Consider the following 24322-nt stretch of genomic DNA (forward strand, 5'->3'; position numbering starts at 1 on the left):
GCAAGCCCTGTCCTGTCCCATCTTCGCCATAAGACCTGTCTGTATTGGTGCAACGTAAAACAAACAAAAAGAAAATAGACCACCATCAAGAATAAATCATTATTATTTACTTTACAAGGCCAGAAAGTGAGATTTTGACAGATCAGCCAGTATTTCGAAACAAATACGGCAACATCTTCGCCTGTGTAACTTACATTTTTTTTTTCATACTGTGTTCAGTTTTATTTTTCCTTTTATAATATTAAGATGAACACATTATGCTAAGCTCAAAGCCCAACATTCCAGCAGCCGACGCCATCCATGAATGAATCGATATCAGTAAGGAATTGGTCGATGGGTGTACTAACTCCCCACATTACGCAGTGTAGCCATCCGATAAGTATCTATGAAATGAAATGTCGTATGGCTTTTAGTGCCGGGATATCCCAGGACGGGTTCGGCTCGCCAGGTGCAGGTCTTTCTATTTGACGTGATGAGGATGAAATGATGATGAAGACAGCACATACACCCAGCCCCCGTGCCATTGGAATTAACCAATTAAGGTTAAAATCCCCGACCCGGCCGGGAATCGAACCCGGGACCCTCTGAACCGAAGGCCAGTACGCTGATCGTTCAGCCAACGAGTCGGACATAAGTATCTATGTAACTGTCCTACTTGAATTGAAAATGGTTTCTGATGGAATGTTTTTATGTTGGTAGTGTTGAGCGTGGTAAGTAACAACAGTATCATAAAGTTCCACTTTTCACATCCGCAGCAGGTCTCCAAGATGAAGTGCTTCTAGTCGATAGACTAATGTCTGACATGTCGCGAACATTCATTGTAACATAAACCTTGTCCTAGGTCGTCGCTTAATTTAAAGGTTTTGAAAATGTTGTACAATTAAATACTTTCTGCTGGGATGCTTAAAAATGAGCTCAAATTTTCCATTAATCCAGTAAGTAAAATATAAACCAGCTGATGTGTGGCGTTAAGCTACCTTGGATTTATGCTTGCGAGCACTGCCGGCAATATGTCAAATTATTTTGGTATTTCCCTGGAGACTTAGCGAAAGGATTTCCGATAATTCTAACAATATACCGGATTAAAAAACAATTATTTGCATAAATTCTTACATTGTTTACTAAGAAAGCAAAAAAAAATACCAGCATCCAAATTTGTATTCCATGCTAAAGATATATGATGTTTAATTACCTCCGTTTCTCCCTTTCCCTTGCTCTGCAGATAGTAGAATTTATTAATGGAAATGAAAGAATAACACATTTATAACGCCGAGTACGATATTTCCCATCGCTAATATTGAAAAACTTGAATGTAGTTCCCCATGTTCAGCCAAACTACGCAGAATGTAGGGCCTATGTTTCACTCGGCAACTCCAAGTGAAATCGCCTTGAAACTTCAACGGAATTTCGAAACTAACTTATTACTGATGGTATGGTCACCAGAAAGTATAAAATACTGTAATTTCACCCGCTAGCCTAGTTGAAATTGTGTATGTGCGACAAAGCGTAAATTATAGTTTTTCCTTGTTTCGATTCTTGGGGCTGAACGAAGTAATCCTGCATGTGGTCTTTTAAAGGTTGGTATTCCCACCCTCTAACTTCATTGGTTTCAAGAAAATGCTGAAATGCCACCCCCGGAGGCCCGGATTCGATTCCCGGCTCTGCCACGAAATTTGAAAAGTGGTACGAGGGCTGGAACGGGGTCCACTCAGCCTCGGGAGGTCAACTGAGTAGAGGTGGGTTCGGTTCTCATCTCAGCCATCCTGGAAGTGGTTTTCCGTGGTTTCCCACTTCTCCTCCAGGCAAATGCCGGGATGGTACCTAACTTAAGGCCACGGCTGATTCCTTCCCTCTTCCTTGTCTATCCCTTCCAAACTTCCCATCCCCCCTCCAGGCCCCTGTTCAGCATAGCAGGTGAGGCCGCCTGGGCGAGGTACTGGTCATCCAACATAATTACACTCAGCTTCCCATAAATCACAGTACCGGGCGAGCTTGTTGCGTGGATTGACACGAAGCTGTGAGCTTGCATTCGGGAGAGACTGGGTTCGAACCTCACTGTTGGCAGCTCTGAAGGTGGTTTTCCGTGGTTTCAAATATTCACACCAGGAAAATGCTAGGACTATACCTTAATTAAGGACACGGTCGCTTCCTTCACAGTCCTAGCCCTGGTCTATTCCATCGTCACGAGAAGATCTGAGTCGGTGCGACGTAAAACAAATCGCATACTCAATAGACCGATAGACACCAGACATCCTCAACATGCTCGACGGAGGGTCTGCTTTAAAAAGGCGTTACCAGCCTGTAATATCCACAAATAATAATAGTAATACTAATAATAATGATAATAATAATACTGTAATGACGTGTGGCCTCCGAAGAGGCCTGTTGCAGGTCGAATTGATGCCGTATAGGCGACCTGCGCGTCTATGAGGATGGGGCTCTACCTACGATGATTCCAAAAATGAAGACGTCACACGCACCCAGCCCCCGAGCCATCGGAATTAACCAATTAAGATAAAAATCCCCCGACCTGACCGGGAATCGAACCCGGGACCCCTTGGACCAAAGACCAGCACGCTAACCATTTAGCCATGGAGCCGGAAATAACAATAATAACAATAATACTAATTCTCGTATTTTGAAAAATCTTCAGTTCTATCAGGCAATTGAGGGTCTGCAGATTACGAGATGACGCGTGGTCTGCGCGATGAATCCTCTCGGCTGATATTCTTGGCCGTCTAGCCGTCTAGATCAGGGTCGCTATCTTACCTTCAGAAAGCTCCTCAGTTGTTCTCATGCAGGCTGAGTGCTCGAGCCTGCACGCAGGTCCAGGTAAAGTACCTAATTCGACCAGGAATTGTATCCGGGGCCTCCGGGTAAGAAGCAAACGCTCTACCCGTAGACCACGGGGCGGCTAATCAGTGCAGTGGCTATGAGCTCAATCCAAAGGTTCTGCACAACTGTAGGAGAGTGCCGTCAAATACCACCGGACTGAGCCAGGATCGAACCTGCCAAGTTGGGGACAGAAGGCGCCTCGTTCATCTGAGCCACTCAGCCTGGCTTTTCACCCTTGAATAAGCTCCTTACTTAGATATAACTCAAACTGTAAAGAACGTTAGACTCAAAAGATCCAGAGTTCAAATCCTGACCACTGGAAACTCTGTTAATCTATCCTAAGTATCTTTACTTTGAGATTTCTTCCTCATTTTTTCCAGCAGATCCTCGCATGGTGCATCGCACGTAATACAGGAATACCATTCCATTCGTTGTTCTGTATAACTATTTCACAAGTAGTCTACCAATATACATATTATGAAGCTCGTACATTTTACAGAATAATGGTCTAAAATACGAAGTTAGATTGTACTCTAGGTAGAACTGTAAATTTGCTGAATTGTTCTCCTTCATTTCATGTTGCGTTCAGTTTTATACTTTGTAGGACAAGGGCCACCAACTAAATACTAACTAGAAAAGCATGTGTGATGCAATTAATATAATTTCGAACACAAATATCAGTCGGTTGTTGAAATGTAGGCTGTCATTTTCTGGATAGAGTCCTATCAAAACTAGGAATATTCATTACTGAATCAGTCGTCAACAAGGATTTTTATATTTTGTGAGTCAAATCTGTTATAATGTGTAGCCTATATTGGATGACGAAATTGGTGGTTACCTGTTCCGACAATCAATATTTTAGACTAAGAGTAGTGACAGATGCTTTACAAAACGGTGTCTCTCTCAGTGCAGGCGGTTGCGTTCCCTGCTCTAGTTGGTTCAAGACAACAGGAAAGAATCAGTGGCACGGTGCACGACCGATTGCACTGGCGCTAATTATCGGGGCTTGACTGTGCGAATTTCAGACTTTAGTTAAGTACAATATACGCAGCTATATTTATTTTAGACTGCTTTGTCCGCCAGTGGTTTGAGTCCACCCAGATGTCTAAATTATATGTCAATACAGGCTAAGATGTCGGCTTGTACTGCTTGTAAACCCGCCATGCCCGTCTGACATGGCGTAATATCGTTATAAAGAAATAACACAAGATGATGCAGCGTGTCTTTCGAATTTGTCACGGACCAATTTTGAAATGTAATATCATAGTTGTGGCTATACTGTGGCTATTTCTTGATGTATGCAGTATTTTTGCATCTGTCCCTTGGCACAGGCCAGAATAAAATGTAGCTTTTACTGAAGTCTCATTTCTGGCTGTGACGGTATTGAAGCTACTAGGGTGTGGGTCGTGCTGAGTAATGAATGATATTCAGAACACGGCTAGTGCTTCTGGATGTTTCGAAAGGTACTGCTCATACAGGCAGTGAGGAAATCAATGGCAACCTACCTCACTCCTTATCTTGCCTAGTACGCCTCATTACGGCACCGTCATCAGTTTTTGCGGTTTCCGTATAACTGCATAACCTTCGGTGGCGCTATTTGAGGATCCAACCAGTCTTCAGGTCGATGACTTGACAGACAGTTGTTATGTACGGTACATCGGAAATCTTTGTTCGTCATATCCGTATATTTATGTGCATGGAAACTTTGTGTTAGACTCTGTTATAGTTCCCTGCTCTAACTGGTTCAAGACAACAGTAATCGGGAGATAGTGGGTTCGAGCCCCACTGTCGGCAGCCCTGAAGATGGTTTTCCGTGGTTTCCCATTTTCACACCAGGCAAATGCTGGGGCTGTACCTTAATTAAGGCCACGGTCGCTTCCTTCCCATTCCTAGGCCTTTCCTATCCCATCGTCGCCATAAGAAATATCTGTGTCGGTGCGACGTAAAGCAAAATAGCAAAAAAAAAAAAAAAAACAGGTTCAAGACAACAGGAATGAATCAGTGGCACGGTGCAATACATCAAACAATTCCACTTCATGATTGAGACAGAATGTTGCTTTATGTATAGGGTTGGAATTTCATGGTTGGCAGCCTGGGGAGTAGTGACCTGGGATATGAAGTAAAGTACAATCCGGACGTTTACCTTGTGTGCGTGTGGAAAATAGTAAGAGAAACATAACTATTAGGTTTGTTGTTAAAATTCACGGATCATGAAATCAAAAACTTTGGCTCTCTGGTCGTTAATGACACAGAGTTATGAAGTCAATTGTATTATATCAGCAGATGAGTTCAGTATCGGAGAAAACCAAATGACTAACTATACATTTCACTATTTGTATATCTATCAAGGATGTTTCAGGACGAATAGTTAATGTTTCGAGAGGCAGAGTAAAGAAGGTCTTAAAAACACGTGTTCAATTTGTAATGTGTTTGAATTTAGTGCCATTTGTATGGCACGCATACGAACAACCTTACAAAAATTATTAAAGACACACAAATGACTTATTGGTGCATTTATTGTTGCACAAACTGATGTCCCTTGGAGATTGGATGAAATGCGAAGTCTACTGAGAAGCGTAAACACAAAGGCCGAATTGGTCGCTCATATTATGCATAGTTCTGTCCTCATGAAAAGTGACAGGACGACCTCCGACGAGCTACATGTACTATTGACAAAGGACCTGAACATTGTATTGAAGTCGGTGGTGGAATTCCTGAACATGTACCGTGAATTGTTCCTAAGAACGTGGGGTGCTGTGATAAGTCATTTCTGTTGAACTGTTACACATTGTGTAATATTTGAGCATCAATTTTTGTAAGATTGTTCTAATTAGAACCAAACAAACAACTGTAATTCTAATTACACACACACACACTCTCTCTCTCTCTCTCTCTCTCTCTGCACATTGGACACATGCTTATGTAGCCTTTTGAACTTGAAATAGTCCATACTATTGCCTCCTGAGATCTTTACTATTCTTTCTGAAACATCCTATATAACCATCCGTCTAGCATTGACCAGCACTAGCGTGGCTAACAAACACAGGTTGACAGTTTTGTAAAATATTATCGTGCCGGAGGAAAAATACATCAAACAACGGGAAACGACTGCTTTAGTCCATCAGTCTCAGATTTACAATCTCTTAGAAATACATCAGGGGTGTAATGAACTGTGAAAATGGAATTACACTCAACTCAATACTGGTTCACTGAATGCTAATTCGCTTATACGCTGCCTTTAAAAAAAATGCCATTGCATTGTCCTAGTCTGCTTGAGTGGCGAAATAATTTTGTTGTGAAATCGATGGCAAGGAGGCCTCTTGCTGTGAATCCCCGCGCATGTGCTCGTTGTGAATGCATTCCGTGAAGGTTGTCGTCGTACAGTCATTCACATTTCCGGGAAACCCAGAGTGGGCGCGTTATGTATGCGCGCGCCACCTATTTACTAAATGTTCAGATAGCTTTACAGCTTGTGTTTACACAGCTTTAGCTTATACTCGTAGTGGAAATTTTCTCCTCGTTCGACGTTTCGTCTCAAGATATATCCAGCAAGCCTTAGAGCAATATTGTAAGAACACATGATATACTTACATCTTCTTACGGAGCCTTGCACGTTGCGTACTATCTTTGAAAACAACCCAGCAATAAACAGTGAAGAACTACCTGCGTAATTACCTACTACGTGTTGCCAGATTCGCCCTTTCATTTTAAATATGACCATATATCTGTACAAACCTTACTTTTTTCATTGAAAAATATTACTTCTATATACACTGAGTGGCCAAAAGTAATGGGAAGACATTGAATGTGATGTTAATCACGAGTTGCTCCTCCGGGAGCCCTCAAAACGGCAGCAATACGGTGAGGCATCGACTCTACAAGGTGTTGGAATCGTTCTGGAGGGATCCGGACCCACTGCTATCCACAGTTGCTCTTGTGTAGTTGGTGCGGGGTTGATGGAGCGGACAACAGCAACGACAGCATCCCATAAATGCTCGATTGTATTAAGATGGGGGGATCTGGAGGGCCAATCCATGGTCGTAACTGGACTGCAGTGCTCCTCCAACCACCTGCGTGCCACCACAGAGCGGTGACATGGCGCATTGTCCTGTTGAAACATGGCATCTCCATCAGGATAGTCTAGGGCCAGAAAGGAATGCAGATTGTCTGTAAGATTGTCCACATAAAGTGCACCTGTCAGCCTTCCCTGCAGCCGGACAATGAGGCCGTTTTGCGACCATGAGAACGTGGTCCAGATCTGAACTGAGCCACCTCCCTGCTGGACACAACCTTATTGATACGCAGGATCCATAGATTCATAGGGCATACACCACACTCTCACGCGCCCATCAGCTCGATACAACTGGAACCTTGATTCATCGGAGCATACCACACGACGCCACTGTTCCATGGTCCATTGTCGATGTTCGCGGGCCCATGCACTTCGTTGAGCTCTGTTTCGAGGTGTCAGCAAGGGACACGAGATGGTCGTCGGCTGGTGAAACCTATGCGGTGCAGTTGCCTCCTTGCAGTCCTGGTAGAAATGGGTTCCTGACTTCCAGCATTCAACTGGGCAGCGATCTGACTCACAGTAGTCCGTCGAGCTCCCAGTATGGTTCTGCGGAGGCGACGTGATGTCCGTTCGTCAAACACCTGTGGTTTTCCCATGCGGCGGTTTATGCGGGTGGCAAAATTCTCTCTGCGGTATTGAAGATCCACCCTCGACACTGTTGACCTCGGAAACCCGAATTCGTGTGTAATCTCCCCAGTGCTATGACCCATGCGCCGTGCGCCGATTATCATCCCACGTTCAAAGTCGGTTAACTCGCGACGTGTTGCCATCTTCTCGACAATGGTGTCTGAGACAGACTTTTCAGCTACGCCGCAGCTAGTCGCAACCCTCAGGGGTCACACGCGGCACATTTTGTAATGGGATACGCCTTCCCGAGACGTTTGGCCACTCAGTGTATTTTTACTGCTTTCCATTAATATTTTTATGTAATTGAAAATTGCGTTTGGAAATAAATGCTTTATTCACTGTAAAAGGAACAGAAGGGAGGTATTTTTCGGTTTTCGGTCAATAAGCTAATAACGCTTATAGTTTTAATATTCATTCTTCATGTACCGTAGGTGCCATAAATATCACTTCAAATTTTCATGTCCTTTCTGTGGAAATAAATTCCTTTTTATTTAGATTTTCACAATTTTAGTCCCGTTCTGTTTTATTTATTTTCGTTATCTCGAATGTGTACGCTACTGTAGACACTCAGTTACAATATTCAGATCTGGCGCAGTCGATTAGTCTTTGTCCTTCTGTTGTCATGATCGTGGGTCCGATTCTGACTGAGGTCGGTGGCATTTTAGGCGACACAACCGTATCAGTGACTTCCAGCACATTAAAGAACTCCCGTGGGGCAAACTTCCGACACCTCGGAATCTATTACAAACCATATTCATTGATAGGACGTTAAAAATAAACAACGATGTGAACAGTGCAAACTTTTAACTGCAGTGCAGAAGTCATGTAATGTTATATATTTTAGTAATACGTCTCATTCACTACTTTTGCAATTTTCGGAAACACCTATGGGCCAGGTTTTCGGAATTTGATTCCGGTGTCGGTCAATCTACCAACACAAGGATGGCGTGTTTGTGCACGTTCAAAATGCTACCGGAATGAACTGGGATCGAATCCACGATTTGTCCATAGAAAATCCTTGACGTACCGGAAGTCAACGCCTGGGAATTATCCGATTCAAACACCATCAAATGGCACCTATCTCAGCTGGGATCGAACTTGTCATCATGGAAACCGTGGAACGAAGACACACTGATTGCGTCACTGAAATCGGTTATCATTATTTTATTTCCTTATATTGATACATGGCAGTTTTACATTTACAGTACTGATAAAATGTACTATGTTCTTGTGTATTCCTGGAACATAAACATCATCATACAACATATTATTATTATTATTATTATTATTATTATTATTATTATTATTATTATTATTATTATTATTAGGCCTATGTAGAAATTGAATTATGCCACAGAAGTGTACAACTTTTGGCTGCGTATCTTAATAATAATAATAATAATAATAATAATAATAATAATAATAATAATAATAATAATAATAATAATATAATCATTTCGTGTAATTATTGTTAGCTTGGTGCAGCCCTCATAACGCAGACCTCCCGACGCTGGTGGACGGCATCTGCAGTGTACAGGAAACTGTATGTTCGTGTGCTGGGGGATAGCGTTGGGTGTGTGTGTTTGTTTTGCGTTTTGCATGGATGCTGGGGATAGCACAAACACCCACTCGCGGAGCGAAAGGAATTAACCGTTAGAGATTAAAATCTATCGAAACGGGTGGGAACCGTACCCGGGCCCCTTGGACTGAGGGCTAAGACGCTGACCACTCAGCCATGGAGCCGGACGCCTATCCTAATAATAACGGGCAATAGACCTAAACGTAGACGATTGTACGCCGCATTTTCAACAAAACGAATCCCTTAGATGAGTTTTTATCAAAACGTACACATTTATACACTTTCAGTTCAAGTCATTGTTCCCTTCAGTTTTCTTCTTGTTCCGTGTAACTTTTGTAGAAAATATCTTTGCTTTTCGCGGAGGATCTTTAGTCTGACTAAAAGATTGAAAATCTGATGTCTCTCTTGGTACCACGTGCATCTGCAAGTGAAAATATCTCCTGGAAAACATTGACACCCACCAGAATGAAAGACTAGGATCAAAACGATTAAACGACCCCTCCACTTCCCGTATTGAATATGAGGGACCAGTCCTATTTATTAAATGCAATGAGCCGTTGAAATTCAAGCCGCTTTTTTCCTGTGTGTTGTAGAGTAAATTCACACTCATGTACTCTGTTGTGTAAACACCACCCTTGCCATTACTAGTTCAGATATGTACATTAAATTATGTATACAAATGGATCAGGAATCAGCGCATAGTTTTGGTTCATCTAATATTTCTTATTGTCAATAGAAATGTTCAGACTGCTTGTGATATCGTAAAACTGACCAGGATATTTCGGAATACAGTGCAAGTGAAATTTTATGGACATACGAGACAGGTGGGTTCGAATCTAACTGTAAACTATGTTTAAAATATATTTCTATGGTTTACCATTGTAACTGCTGGTTGATGATAGTAATAACAATGTTACTTGTTTAACGTCCCTTGAATTGCTATATACTTTTAAACACAATAGGGTGCCGGAATTTTGTTCCGCTAGGGTTCTAAAACGTGCTGGAAGCAATAAACACAGAATTGTCACACGTAAACTCTCTCACAATTCGCCGATTTCAGCTGAAATCGAATCCGCTATTTTGGGAACAAAAAAGCAACAACTAATCGACTGTGCTATTGACGTTGGCACTGCAGGAAAAGGTTGAGATGTTATCTTCGTTATAGAATATGTCACGAGTTCCTCGTTAAAACGTACTTCGAGTAAACGCCACAGAAACGCTAAGAATTTTGAGGTATTTTAGTATTTTATGAATATGTGGTATTAGTCATAGTTTCGAGCCGTGCTAGCTACCGCGATTATACGGAGGATTTCAGTAAATATTATTAGTGTTGGTGACTTTAAGTTTGAACATACTAAAGTGCATTTGAAGTTATTTATGTACAGTATATCATAGGGTTTATCAGGTAGATGTTACCACAGGCTGAATTACAATTTCCTATGACACATGAAACCACGATAACAACTAATACAATTCTTCGAAATATTTGGTCTTACGATAGTAGGGATTGCGCACATACACACAGGCCCATCCACGCGAAAATGGGTAATTTACATGGATATATTATCTTAAAACCAGTTGAATGTCGACACGTTCTGTATCAGAATGGAGACTAATTTGAGTTCTTTAATTTCAGGTCACTTGATGACCTTTGTTAACGTTTCTGTTCCTAGAAGAAATCTGGGATATTTTTTCTAAGCTATCAATGCCAAAGAGTGTTCAGAATCTATGATTAAATATTCAGTCATAAATAAATACAGTATCTCTTATTTCTGGGAAGCATATCTTGTATGAAATCTCAGGACTAAATCCAGACAAAGGAGGATGTTTATACAGTTCAGCATATGATACTGGAGGTCCCCAGCACCCTTCTGTCACTTTATGGAAATATTCATTGTGTCAAAATGATGTCTGAGGACTGAAGTGATAAATCCAACGTCCTGTCCTTAGTGAGATTTTGAATAAGACTTGGAAAATATTTCATTATTAAAATTACATCAAGTCCTCCTGATTTTATTACCATATTAACCCCCGCTCTGTTTTCAGGATGAGGGTATGATGGACCATGAGACTGACGGAGACGGCGCCATTAATCTATCGACCTCCCAACGACCTTCAGCAGCTACAACGCCCAATGGAAATTTAGAATATGATGACCAAGAGCAGGTAAGTTTAACATTAGTATTGTGAAAAGTTTACATGTGAAATTCCTCTAGATTTACAACGTGTAACTAGTAACACAAAAGCTATGCCATCCGTATCACTCGAAATGGTCCAATTGAGTTTGAGGTTTCTTTCTCCAATGGATAGCCTGTAAGTTTATAAATATCAAAGAAGAATATTCTTGAACTGTTTTCTGATCTCTCCTGTTAAGTTTATCCAGGGCAACATTTCTCCTAAATTTGTTACTTCCCAATAGCAGTTATTCTTCCGGTCGTTATTGTGCTGTTGCTTCAGTTAGAAGCATTTTGTTCTTCAGTGCCTGGTCGGGAGTGCAGGTTTGTAAAAAGCCGCACCTTTTATCATGGTGATCGGCCGAGTTTTGTCACTGATGTAGTTCTAAATTTTGAGAAGGAGAATCGTCCTGCTTCTCATAGATTGTATTGATACACTAAGATTGTTTGTCGTAGTTAATTGCACGTATATCCATCATATGTCTCTTAGCAAACATTCTTACAAGAAAGCTTTGGAAAATTATAGATATAATCTGAACTTGTTAATGAAGAATGTAGCCTAACTTATCCTGTAAATGTATCGGAAAGCTACTTTATTCAATCAATATACAGTTTATTATTTCAGCCCATTGGTCTGTCATTTTTTATATACTGTTTGTGTACTAAAATTCTAAGAGCAAAGCCGTAAAGAAATGATTATAATAGCCTTGATAGGAGTCATGAAGGAAAGTGGGGAGGGAAAATATCCGTTAAAAATACCCTTGATAATGCCCGGATATATTGGGGAATAAAATGTCTTTGTATTACTTTTAACTTTAGGTTATCTATCAGTAAATAATTATATTTTATGCTAGGAATTTTCCTCAAATTTTAATCCTGAAACTCCATGCATTCTAACAAAACATTTATTTATTTATTTATTTATTTATTTATTTATTTATTTATTTATTTATTTATTTATTTATTTATTTATTTATTTATTTATTTATATACATTTCTTTAATAGTGGCGAAGTTAGGACTCATGGTCTCGTCTTGCACTTAACCACATTACAGTAAAATAATAAAAACTTGGAATTTAAAAAAAATATGATTTGAATAATAATAATAAACTCATACATGACATAGGAGCTGTTTTAAACTCAGATGCATAGTCGCTCAAAGAAAGATTGAGCGCATCGTATTTTATGTTCCTCGCATTAATTTTACCAGAATTATTTTAATTACTGTCATAATATAATTCGTCTCTCGTGCGGATACCAACCCTATGGACACACACAACAAATATTACGGCATATCTGTAATTTCGGTTGTTTGTTAGAAAATTGTACCTGCGGGGAACTTTATACAGTAACATGCGCTCATTTTTTGAATGAATGTACGTGTCGTCAGTCAAACTATTAATGTGGTAAGATTAATTCGTAATGTAATTCACACACAGACTATATAATTTACTCGTAACGATGCATGCTCATTCCTCATGGTGTATGCATCTAAGACTTGCTTTCTTTACGAAGACTTAAATGACACTAAAGCATCATCTTTAGTATTCGTTCAAGAAAGCAGTCGATATCTGAGTGATTTTGTCGCTAGGCTCTCATCAAGGCGGTCGTGGTTCTAATCGCCGTCGGATAGAGATGAGATTTTTCTAGATGGAAAGTCACGCCTCAGTAGTTCGGGTTCCACGTAGTACTATAGGTGACTTACTGTTTCTTATGTCTGAATACAGTCGCGTAATAAGTCCAAAAATCATTTACGTTTGAACAACTTATACGTTTGAAGTGAATTTCTCCGCCACTCACACTTTATCTCCTTCTCTGCCCCTCTCTCTCACGTGTTGGTAATCTAGGATGACATATTACGAAGAGCTTCACACTAATAATAATAATAATAATAATAATAATAATAATAATAATAATAATAATAATAATAATAATAATAATAATAATTAAAATATAGCCTAATAATCATATAAAAATGAAAATAAATGAACACGGTAGTGTAAATACTGCAAGTGTTGTAGGAATAAGATTAACAGGATTTAATCAAATAGTGCCTTACACAGAATGAAGTCTGTTGAACCACCAGCAACAATGTAAATTAATCTTGATGTAGTTAATGTTGAGGCTAGTAAATTCAGCTATATAAGTTACATCTTTAATATCATTTATGTTTACCTTGATGAAGTTTAAGAGGACGAAAATTTTACCTTCAAACTATAAGAGCCAAATTTGGAATTCTTCCCTACTCCGGACGTGATACGGAGGAAATGTTTCGTTCCGCTGTGTCAAAAATACACTTTAGGAGATGCATGGCTGTCTGCTATTCACATACATTGTCACCATAATTTCGATTGGTTGTTAACTGTGGTCTGTATTACCCTTTAACTCATTCTATAGCGAATTCAAATTGAGGCCAGTATTCATTTGAACTTGACTTTTGGTTCTGAATTGGTTCTGTTGTTTTAAAATAATTTAGTGCTGTACCAGTTCCGTGTTATCGTATTCATGTTGTCATTTCTTGAACCAGTCTTTATATAATCATTAAATCTCTCACATTTTTCTGTTTTATGTAGGCTATAATCCTTAACGTCTCTTTTCACAGTAGTAATAACCCCTGGAATGAAGAAGTTAATATTTAGGCGGGTATCATCCAAGAACTCTAGTTATAATTTCATGTAAACGCAATTGGTGTAGCCTTCAAGGCTTGAGTCAACTCAGAGCATGGGATCGTGTAAGCCCATTAGCGACTGTGTTACATTCCCCTGTCATGCCACAAGGTGATGCTTCATGTAAGGTAGCTACTGTATTGAGCCTTCAGTCTCGTCTTGTTGGAGACCACGCGTCTGCGCTAATTTATACAACTAATCTACACAAACAATCCTACCACTATTATTATTATTATTATTATTATTATTATTATTATTATTATTATTATTATTATTATTATTAATCGCTGTTCTAATCCATTTTCCATTGAAATCTGAACCATATCCATTTATTTTCACAAATATATATAAGGGAAAATTTTCAGAAACTATTTAATATAACAATGCCAGGATGAAACTGGATATTGTACATTCAAGTGCCAAAGTCATTTTCAGCTCTAAATGAATAGCATCACTCGAGGTGAACCAGTTTAGAAACAACACTGCTGTTCGGTCAGAAATGCAAAGCCATATTAATCATTCTTTACGTAGGAAGTATATAATTTTTAACCTCGTCTTTCGAATTCCCAAGTAGGTTAACGTACATTACGTTAAAAAATGTAATGAAACTAAATTAATGTACATTTCTTATATTTTATGTATATTCATCAAGTATTCAGGAAGTGATTTCCCTTATTGCCACTTAGAAGATGTGATTACGTTTCACAGAACCAGCCATCTCCCTTCATTTGAGCAGGAAAATAGCTTCGTGCTGCAAAGTATAAGCCTTATAGGTAGAAGGCGGGTTTTAGTTATGCACACTCACAGCGTAAATCGATCGTTTCGATGCCGATTCTACAGTGATTCAACTACAGACAAACTGGCGTTATGATGCCTGTAACCTTTCCATTTGCTCGCGGAGAGTCTCGCAGGGTGCTGGCGTGGCAATAATCGTGACGGTCGCGATTACTAATCCCACCGAAGGTACTACTAAACTAGGCCATCGATCTCATGAGTCAAGTACAGAATGGTGAAGGTGTGGGATGCTTAAAATGTTGCGGTGTTCAAAAGCATGCAAGGGATTTAAAGGTGGCTGCGCCGCTCTCGTACCAAGCCCTTTCATATCTGGTGCTGATGACTTCATAATATAGACTTCGAGGAGTTTGCATTCACATTCTACTGCGTATTAAAATTACATACTTCATCTTACTGTTATTCGAATACCTCATTTCCTGTTCACAGCGTGAAGAACATTACTTCCTTCAAGACGATAGGTACTACCATTATTAGCGCTCTCCGAACAAATCGTGTTATCCTATTTTTAATATGTAAGTGGAGAGGGTTCTCATACTTCAAAAAAATCCTCGAAATTTAATTTCAAATTTTCAAATTGTTTTTTAAATAATTCTTCAGAACCGGCTTAGTTAAGAGCTTTTAGGCCCTTATCACGGTTGCCATTATCCGTAGGCTTGAAAGATAGATAGATGTGATTCATAAAATATTTCACACGTCTTTTCATTTCATATTCAACCAAATGATAGAATGGTGCCTTCCTCATTGACCATGACTGCTTTCTTCTCAATTTCTCGTCCTCGCCTAGTTATCATTTTCCTTTGAAACCCTGTTTTAATGAGCTAGATATTGAAGATACTGTTTGTAACAGATTGATATGTCATGCATGGCATTGAAATAAGGTTACATGAAACAGTTAATATAGGACAATTACTAGTTATAGACCCATACGGTGTTAAAGTTTATTCTTAAAATACGTAAAAAGAGGAATGTTAAAAACGACATTGATATCAGTTCTCACGTGTTCCCTATCTGCATAGTAAACCCCCAGGCGGCACCGGCATTCGGATTATCTTGCATATTCAAAGAAGTCAGTAAAATTGAAGTTAACTTGTTTTCTCTCAGTTCCATCTTGCATTCAATCTCACGCCCATGCGCATTTGCAGTAAAACATAGACCAACATTTCATATTTTAGTCAGAATGAGAGAATTCTAATACGATATCGTGGACTCTCTATTTCGAATCGGAAAACAATGCCACCACAGCTCTCATTGCGTCTTAAATTGTGCGAACCAGGACGAATGGCCACACACAACACGGGGGTCAGAGAAACTCTGCAGTGAAGGTTTGTTCAAGCTTAAAAGAACGTAGATTTTTTTTAATTTCGTGTGGCTATTTCTAGCCGAGTGCAGCCCTTGTAAGGCAGACCCTCCGATGAGGGTGGGCGGCATCTGCCATGTGTAGGTAACTGCGTATTATTGTGGTGGAGGATAGTGTTACGTGTGGTGTGTGAGTTGCAGGGATGTTGGGGACAGCACAAACACCCAGCCCCCGGGCCATTGGAATTAACCAATGAAGGTTAAAATCCCCGACCCGGCCGGGAATCGAACCCGGGACCCTCTGAACCGAAGGCCAGTACGCTGACCATTCAGCCAACGAGTCGGACAAAGAACGTAGATAGCATTATCTTACGCATACAATGCAACCAGCCCTTAGCGCAGTTGTTTAGAAGATCACTTTCAGTTTTCAAGGCTTCATGGCCGAATCCAGGCGCTGTCGGTGGACATTCAAAGGTTAAATTGGAAACCCGTGTCAGTAAATTTACTTGTGTGTTAAACAACTCTTTCCACGGCACCTTTTCAGCCTCTGACGTCTCTTAATAATAATAATGTTATTTGTTTTACGTCCCACTAACTACTCTTTTACGGTTTTCGGAGACGCCGAGGTGCCGGAATTTAGTCCCGCAGGAGTTCTTTTACGTGCCAGTAAATTTACCGACACGAGGCTGGCGTATTTGAGCACCTTCAAATACCACCGGGCTGAGCCAGGATCGAACCTGCCAAGTTTGGTCAGAAGGCCAGCGCCTTAACCGTCTGAGCCACTCAGCCCGGCAGACTGACGTCTGCTTAAGATAGTCCATAAGCACATAGCATTGTTATTCAAACTAATACTGGATAAGGAACTTTGTTAACTAAAGTCGTTTATTCTCTTGCCACCCTTCCTTCAGAGTTTAGAGAATACCAACATCCGATTTACAGATCGTGAATGGATGCTACGGCTAACATTGTAATGATTATAACTGTGGCATACTTTCAGTTTTATTGTTCCTTGTGTGTGTGTGTGTGTGTGTGTGTGTGTGTGTGTGTGTGTGTGAAACCTATTTCACAACATGTGTTGACAATATGTGTGATAGAAATTCCTTTGGCTGAATAGGGAAAACTGCCTCGAGATTTCTGTGTTATCCTGGTATTTTTCAGGCAAGCCGTAAAAGTATAGCCTTGAGTTAACCTTGGAAAATCGCTGTTGGATCATCCAACTTCCACTCTCATATCCACTCGTGTTAGGCTACATCCGACAGTAAAGGGGTCGGTTCAGTATTCACAGTGCTGTGGAAGTAGGATTACAGAGTTTATATAATTAGTTACAATTGTTGTTGTTCGGCCTATTATTATTATTATTATTATTATTATTATTATTATTATTATTATTATTATTATTATTATTATTATTTAACCTATCATATACATTAAAACGAAGGAAGTTTGGAGTTTTAGATGACTGTTATTGTGATCATAAGCCACAAGACCTACGGGTTGACGTGGAATTAATTTTACTCTCTTGCGAGCTATTTCCGAATACTGAACTAACGCTCTGACAGGAAAAATTTCAATAATGAGGTTTACGTATCAATAATCATGTTCTATCTTGTGGTCAGGTGATGCCATTTACCTTCCTTAAAGACGAAACAGTCCGCACTCGTCTCAGTGGCATGTAGAAAAGGTCATAAGCTCTTCTTCTCAGGGTAATAGTGACAAGGATAACAGTAGTATCGTGATAGCTAACACTACCCGAACCGATATTCGGGAAGATTATTATCTCGTCGTTGCGCCTGCGAAAACTGCTATGCGATAATGATAATAATAATAATAATAATAATAATGGCGTATAGCCTTGTAGACGGCCTATTAGGCGACCTGCATGTCTGTGAAGATGAGGGTCCTACCTAGGATGGTTTGTAATGTTGAATACGCCACACACACCCAGCCCCCGAGCCATTGGAATTAACCAACTAAGGTTAAAATCCCCGACCCGGCCGGGAATCGAACCGGGACCCTCTGAACCGAAGGCCAGTACGCTGACCATTCGGCCAACGAGCCGGACCGCTATGTGACAATGTGCGGTTAATACTGACCCGCACTACATAGGCTGTATATCATCAAGAGCGACAATAATTCTTTGAAATTGTTCGCAAGATTTGAATCTTAGACGACAGATTTTCGCAGGTGTAATGAGGACATGGTCAGTTAATTTTATTATCATCTCTCCATGCATTGATATTCGTTAGATATATAAAAATTATTCTATCTGACTTCCGTGAACATATATTCTTGAAGTGTACAAATAGGCCTAACTAATGTTATTCTACTCAGGAACTGTTTTATATGTTGCGTGTATGAGCGCAAGTTGTGCTGTTGTTCACGAGCTGATATTTATTAAGTACTAGCTGATGTATCCGTGCTTCGCTACGGGAGTCTCAGAAAGACTGACTCTGTGGTTTTCCTAAGTGAAGTCAAGACACACAATTACAAAAACATAAGTAGGAATGAAGCGATTAAAAGCAATGTTGTCTCATACAATACTTGATCAAATTTAAAACCTCACATTTTCTCACTTTTAACGAACAGTACCACGATGCTGATGTAACAGTCCAAGATTTTCAGAGCTGGAATGACCAGGATGAACCAGTATGTTACGTACCAGTAGTATCAGAAAATGTATGAATCAGAGGAATGATACATAAAGAAGAAAGTTATCTAACTCCCCAGCTACTTCCCGCCAATATTCAAGCAGGCTGTTACACTCGGTACGCCCGGGCGAGTTGGCCGTGTGGTTAGGGGTGCGCAGCTGTGAGCTTGCATCCGGGAGATAGTGGATTCGAACCACACTGTCGGCAGCCGTGAAGATGGTATTCCTTGGTTTCCCATTTTCACACCAGGCAAATGCTGTTATGTAGGGCCTACCTTAATTAAGGCCAAGGCTGCATCCTTCAACTCCTAGCCCTTTCCTATCCCAATCGTCGCCATAAGACCTATCTGTGTCGGTGTAACGTGAAGCATTTTTTAAAATACTGGGTACACAGCAGTAATCCTATCTATCATATATGAGTGGCAACAGAAGACACAACGCACATCACAACAAACAGTGGTCAATGTAATGTTATTGTTGATCAATTTTATGAGCTTTCACATTTAGTTTTCTTTCGACTCTGTGATATTAGGGTGTCTTATAACGTTACTTACAGCGAAGACTGTAGTTCCTTATTCTTCGACTTTACATACCGATTTTAATTAAATTCTGTTTGCCATTTTCTAGTGACTTGGCGGTGAAACGGCCTTGTAAAAAAATTCCAAATTCATGAATATCTCTGTGGTCTTAGCCGGTACGGTAACAATGTGTAAGATATAAATGATCGGAAAAGTAATGCTATATAACTTTCGGTATGTAGTATTTATCGATACGACCACTAATAACACAAATATTTGAGAATTAAATTTTCGGCCTTCCCCTAAAGTACCATTTCACTCAGCGTGAATAAAATTATTTATGGCCTAGATTATAGCGATTTATTCCATGACTTTGCGTACCGATTTTCATTAAGATAGGACCACTAATAATATACATATTTGAGAATTAAATTTTAGGCCTTCCCCTAAACTACCATTTCACTCAGCGTGAATAAAATTATTTATGGCCTAGATTATAGCGACTTATTCCCCGACTTTATATACCGATTATCATTAAATTCTCTTCAGCCCTTTCCTCGTGATGCGTGTACAGACAGACAGACAGACAGACAGACAGACAGACAGACAGACAGACAGACAGACAGACAGACAGACAGACAGACAGACAGACAGACAGACAGACAGACAGACAGACAGACAGACATTACGGAAAATTAAAAAGTGCATGTCCTTGTTACTGTGGACACGACTGATACAGAAATACCATTTTTCTAAAATTCTGATGAGCAATGTACAGACAAAACTCTTATTTTATATATATATATACTAGCTGATGTACCCGTGCTTCGCTACGGAATTCTAAATTTCATACAGAATTCTAGGTTAGGTAGTGTAAACGTGAGCAAGATTGTATTAACTTACATAACTCTTAACGTTGTCCTAGAAACACGACGGGGAAGTCACCAACGTCTTTTCTCATATAACGTCTGGGTTAGGGAATTTTCATTGTAATGGTAGGCCGGCTTGCCTACCGTCAGTCACGATCAGGTTGGGGAGTTTTCATTATAATGACAGACACTCACTCTCTGCCTGCCTTTATAGATTCTCAGAAAGACTCTTTTAGTGTTTTTCCCAACTGAAATGAACATGGGTCATTGCAGTGACGTCAGTAGGAATGGTGCGATTAAAAGCAATGCTTTCATATGAAATACTCGATCAAATGAGAAACCACACATTTTCTCACTTTTAACGAACAGTACTATGCTGCCGAACTAACAGTCCAAAGCTACAGAGCTGGAATGACCAAGACGCAGACATCCGTGATCCGTGAACAATCTTTGTCCTTTTCTCGGCGGGGGGGGGGGGGCGGGGGGGGCGGGAGGGGGGTTTCAAATAGTGGATAGTCCCAGGGAAAAAACTATGCCCGTTTACTTATCTGTTTCCTGGGAGTGCTCGATGAGTCGGAAAATCTCAAATTACTACACTGGCGGGGGAAAGAACTATCTGACGTGGAGGCAATTTTACCTCCAAGCCAGAGAAGAAACCACATCTTCGCTGCTAATTTGGAATAAAATTAATATAGATTTAATAAAAGTGAAAAGGAAGAAGCATTTCTTAAGAAATTGCTCTTTTCAGGGTGGAATTTTGAGTTATTTAGTGAATTGTGGTACTATAATTTGGAATAGGCCTAAATTGAAATTCTAGACTAGTTCATACCACTACTACTACTAACTGAGCCTCTGACTTAAGTGCGCACACTGGTCATTCAAAACAGCGCGTCAGAGTAGGTATCGAATAGCTGGCATACTATGATGAACCAGTGTGTTACGTACCAGCAGTATCAAAAAATGTATGAACCAGAGGAATGGTATGCTAAAGAAGAAAGTTATCTAACTCCTCAGCTATTTCCCGTCAATATTCAGTTAGGCTGTTATACTCGGTACGCAACAGTAATCCCATCTATCGGAGTTGAATGTCAGCATAAGAGACAAAGAACATTACAACAAACAACGGTCAGTGTAATGTTATTGTTGATTAACGTAATGCTTTTTCGATATTGTAGGCCTTCACATTATTAGTTGTCTTCCGGTTCTGAAATACCACTCTTATCATAGTCGGTACGCTAAAACTGAATAAAACATAAACGATCGGAAATTGTATTCTCTATAACTTTTGTTATGCAGTACTTTTCCATAGGACCAAGAACATACGTATTTAAAAATAAAATTTTAGGTTCCTTCCCCTAAACTACCATTTCACCCAGGGTGAATAACATTGTTTATAGCTTAAACTGTAGTTTCTTATTCCCCGACTCTATATACCGATTTTCATTGAATTATGTTTACCAGTTTTGTCGGGGCTCGGCGTTGATATGGACTTAGCAACAAAAATCCAAATTCATGAATATCTATGTTATCATAGCCGGTACGGTAAAAATGCATAAGACGTAAATGATCAGAAATTTAATTCTATATAACTTTAGTTATGTAGTATTTATCGATATGACCACTAATAACATAAATATTTGAGAATTGAATTTTAGGCCTTCTCCTAAACTACCATTTCACTCAGCGTGAATAAAATGATCTATAACCTAGATTGTAGCGGCTCACCCCCCGACTTTACATACCGATTTTTATTAAATTCTCTTCAGCCGTTTTCTCGTGATGCGTGTACATACATACAGATAGACAGACAGACAGACAGACAGAAATTACGGAAAAGTAAAAACTGCATTTTCTTGTTACTGTGGACATGTTCGATACAGAAATACAATTATTTTCAAATTCTGAGCAATGTACAGACAACACTCTTATTTTATATATATATATGGATCGCTAGTTCATTGACTGCTGCTCATAAACTGATATATTACACGGACAGTTACATTTTTTAAAAATTTGTTCTACAATTTGATTTACGTCGCACCGACACAGAGAGGTCTTATGGCAACGATGGGATAGGAAAGGCCTTAGAGTGGGAAGGAATCGGCTGTGGCCTTAATTAAGGTACAGCCTCAGCAATTACCTTGTGTAAAAATGGGAAGCCACGGAACACTTACATCATTGCACGCTGTTCACGCACTGTATACGGACCGCTCATTTATTTTCCGCTGTTCACGAACTGTTATGTATTAAGTGTATAGACTGTTAGTTTATTATTCACTATTCACGAACTGACATTTATTAAGTACATGGACTGCTAATTTATGAACATAACTTCTTCTTATTCTTCTTCTACCGCTTTTCCCACACCTGTGGTGTCGCGGGTGCGAACTGTATCACACATGTGGACTTGGCTCTGTTTTACGTCTGGATGCCCATCATAGCGCCAAACCTCTGTGGAGGGATGTAGCCTATTTACTGTTGCATGTTTCTGTGGTGGTTGGTATATTGTCTGAATATGAAGAGGAGAGTGTTGGGAAAAACACTAAAACCAAGTCCCCGAGCCAGAAGAATTAATCAGACGCGATGAAAATCTCCGACCCGGCCGGGAACCGAACCCAGGACCCTCTGAACCGAAGGTCTCAACGCTGACGATTCAGCCAAAGAGTCGGACGAACATAACAACGTCTAAATAATAATAATAATAAGAAGAAGAAGAAGAAGAGGAAGAAGAAGAAGAAACATAGTGAACAGATGAAAGCGTACTGGAAGAAAAGGAAAGAACAAAGAAGAAGGAATTGAAATTGGCACGTGGTCCTCTGTTGGCCCATTCGAAAGAATAATAATAATAATAATAGTCTAATAATAATAATAATAATAATAATAATAATAATAATACGCAGCCTGACAGCTGCAGTCGCTTAAGTGCACCCAGTGTCCAGTATTAGGGAAATAGTGGGTTTGAACCCCACTATCGGCAGCCCCCTGAAGATGGTTTTCTGTCGTTTCCCATTTTCACACCTTAATTAAAGGCCACGGCCGTTTCCTCCCCACTCCTAACCTTTTCCTGTCCCATCGTCGCCATGAGTCTTAGCTATGTCGGTGCGACGTTGAGCAACTTGTAAAATAATAATAATACAAAAACAAACACCATAGCCACACAGCCCTGATGGGCCTTGGTCTACCAAGCGACCGCTACTCAGCCCGAAGATCTACAAGTTACGAGGTGGCGCATGGTCAGTGCGACGAATCCTCTCAGCCGTTATTCTTTTTATTCTAGACCGGGGTCACCATCTCACAGTCAGGTGCCTCCCCAATTATAATCACATACCTGAATGGAACTTGAACATATCCTCAAGTCTAGGTACGCCTCAAATTCCTGACATGACCGGTAATCGAACCCGGCCCTCCAGGTAAGAGGTAGGCATGCTACCTATACACCGCGGGGTTGGCTTAATAATAATAATAATAATAATAATAATAATAATAATAATGAAAATGAAATGGCGTATGGCTTTTAGTGCAGGGAGTGTCCAAGGACATGTTCGGCTCGCCAGGTGCAGGTCTTTCGATTTGACACCCGTAGGTGACCTGCGCGTCGTGATGAGGATGAAATGATGATGAAGACGACACATACACCCAGCCCCAGTGCCAGTGAAATTAACCAATGATGGTTAAAATTCCCGACCCTGCCGGGAATCGAACCCGAGACCCCTGTGACCAAAGGCCAGCACGCTAACCATTTAGCTATGGAGCCGGACATAATAATAATAATAATAGTGCCGGTCTGTGGAACTCTGATGGTAGAGCGCTGCACTTCTAAGTCCAGTCTGGCGGGTTTGATCCTGATTCATTCCGGTGGTATTTGAAGGTGCCGAAATACATCAGCCTTGTTTCGGTAGATTTAGGCTTACCAGCATGCTAAAGAACTCCTACAGGACAAAATTGCCGCACCTCGGAGTCTCTGAAAACCGTAAAAATTGTTAGTGGAACGTAAAACACAATAACGTAATAAAAATAACTAGAGGACCCTTGCTGCTCCGCTGCATTCATTATAAATAGGTCAGATAACTTGTCTTGATATAAAATTGCTCTATGTGCTGCCTGGGTACTTATTGGAACGTTTTCTTTACGATGTGTAGGCTGTTACCTGTTAATTATGTATGAAGTGAATTTTTGTAGATGCCTTTATAGTGACGATGAATGATATTTTACGAACCTTTCTTCTATTACAATTTGTTTTATG

The 24322-nt window shown here is 40.1% G+C and overlaps 1 protein-coding gene across 1 annotated transcript in view; it reads left to right on the forward strand.

The window, feature by feature from the left end:
* LOC136864437 (forkhead box protein P1) overlaps window positions 1-24322 on the forward strand; it is a 711481-nt gene that overhangs the window by 168546 nt on the left and 518613 nt on the right. The window contains exon 2 of the mRNA XM_067141428.2: window positions 11160-11279. Within this exon, the coding sequence (XP_066997529.2) occupies window positions 11169-11279 (111 nt within the window). The 5' untranslated portion in view covers window positions 11160-11168. The remainder of the gene's footprint in view (window positions 1-11159; window positions 11280-24322) is intronic.

The sequence above is a fragment of the Anabrus simplex genome, chromosome 2, assembly GCF_040414725.1.
Source record: "Anabrus simplex isolate iqAnaSimp1 chromosome 2, ASM4041472v1, whole genome shotgun sequence".
Classification (NCBI taxonomy): domain Eukaryota; kingdom Metazoa; phylum Arthropoda; class Insecta; order Orthoptera; family Tettigoniidae; genus Anabrus; species Anabrus simplex.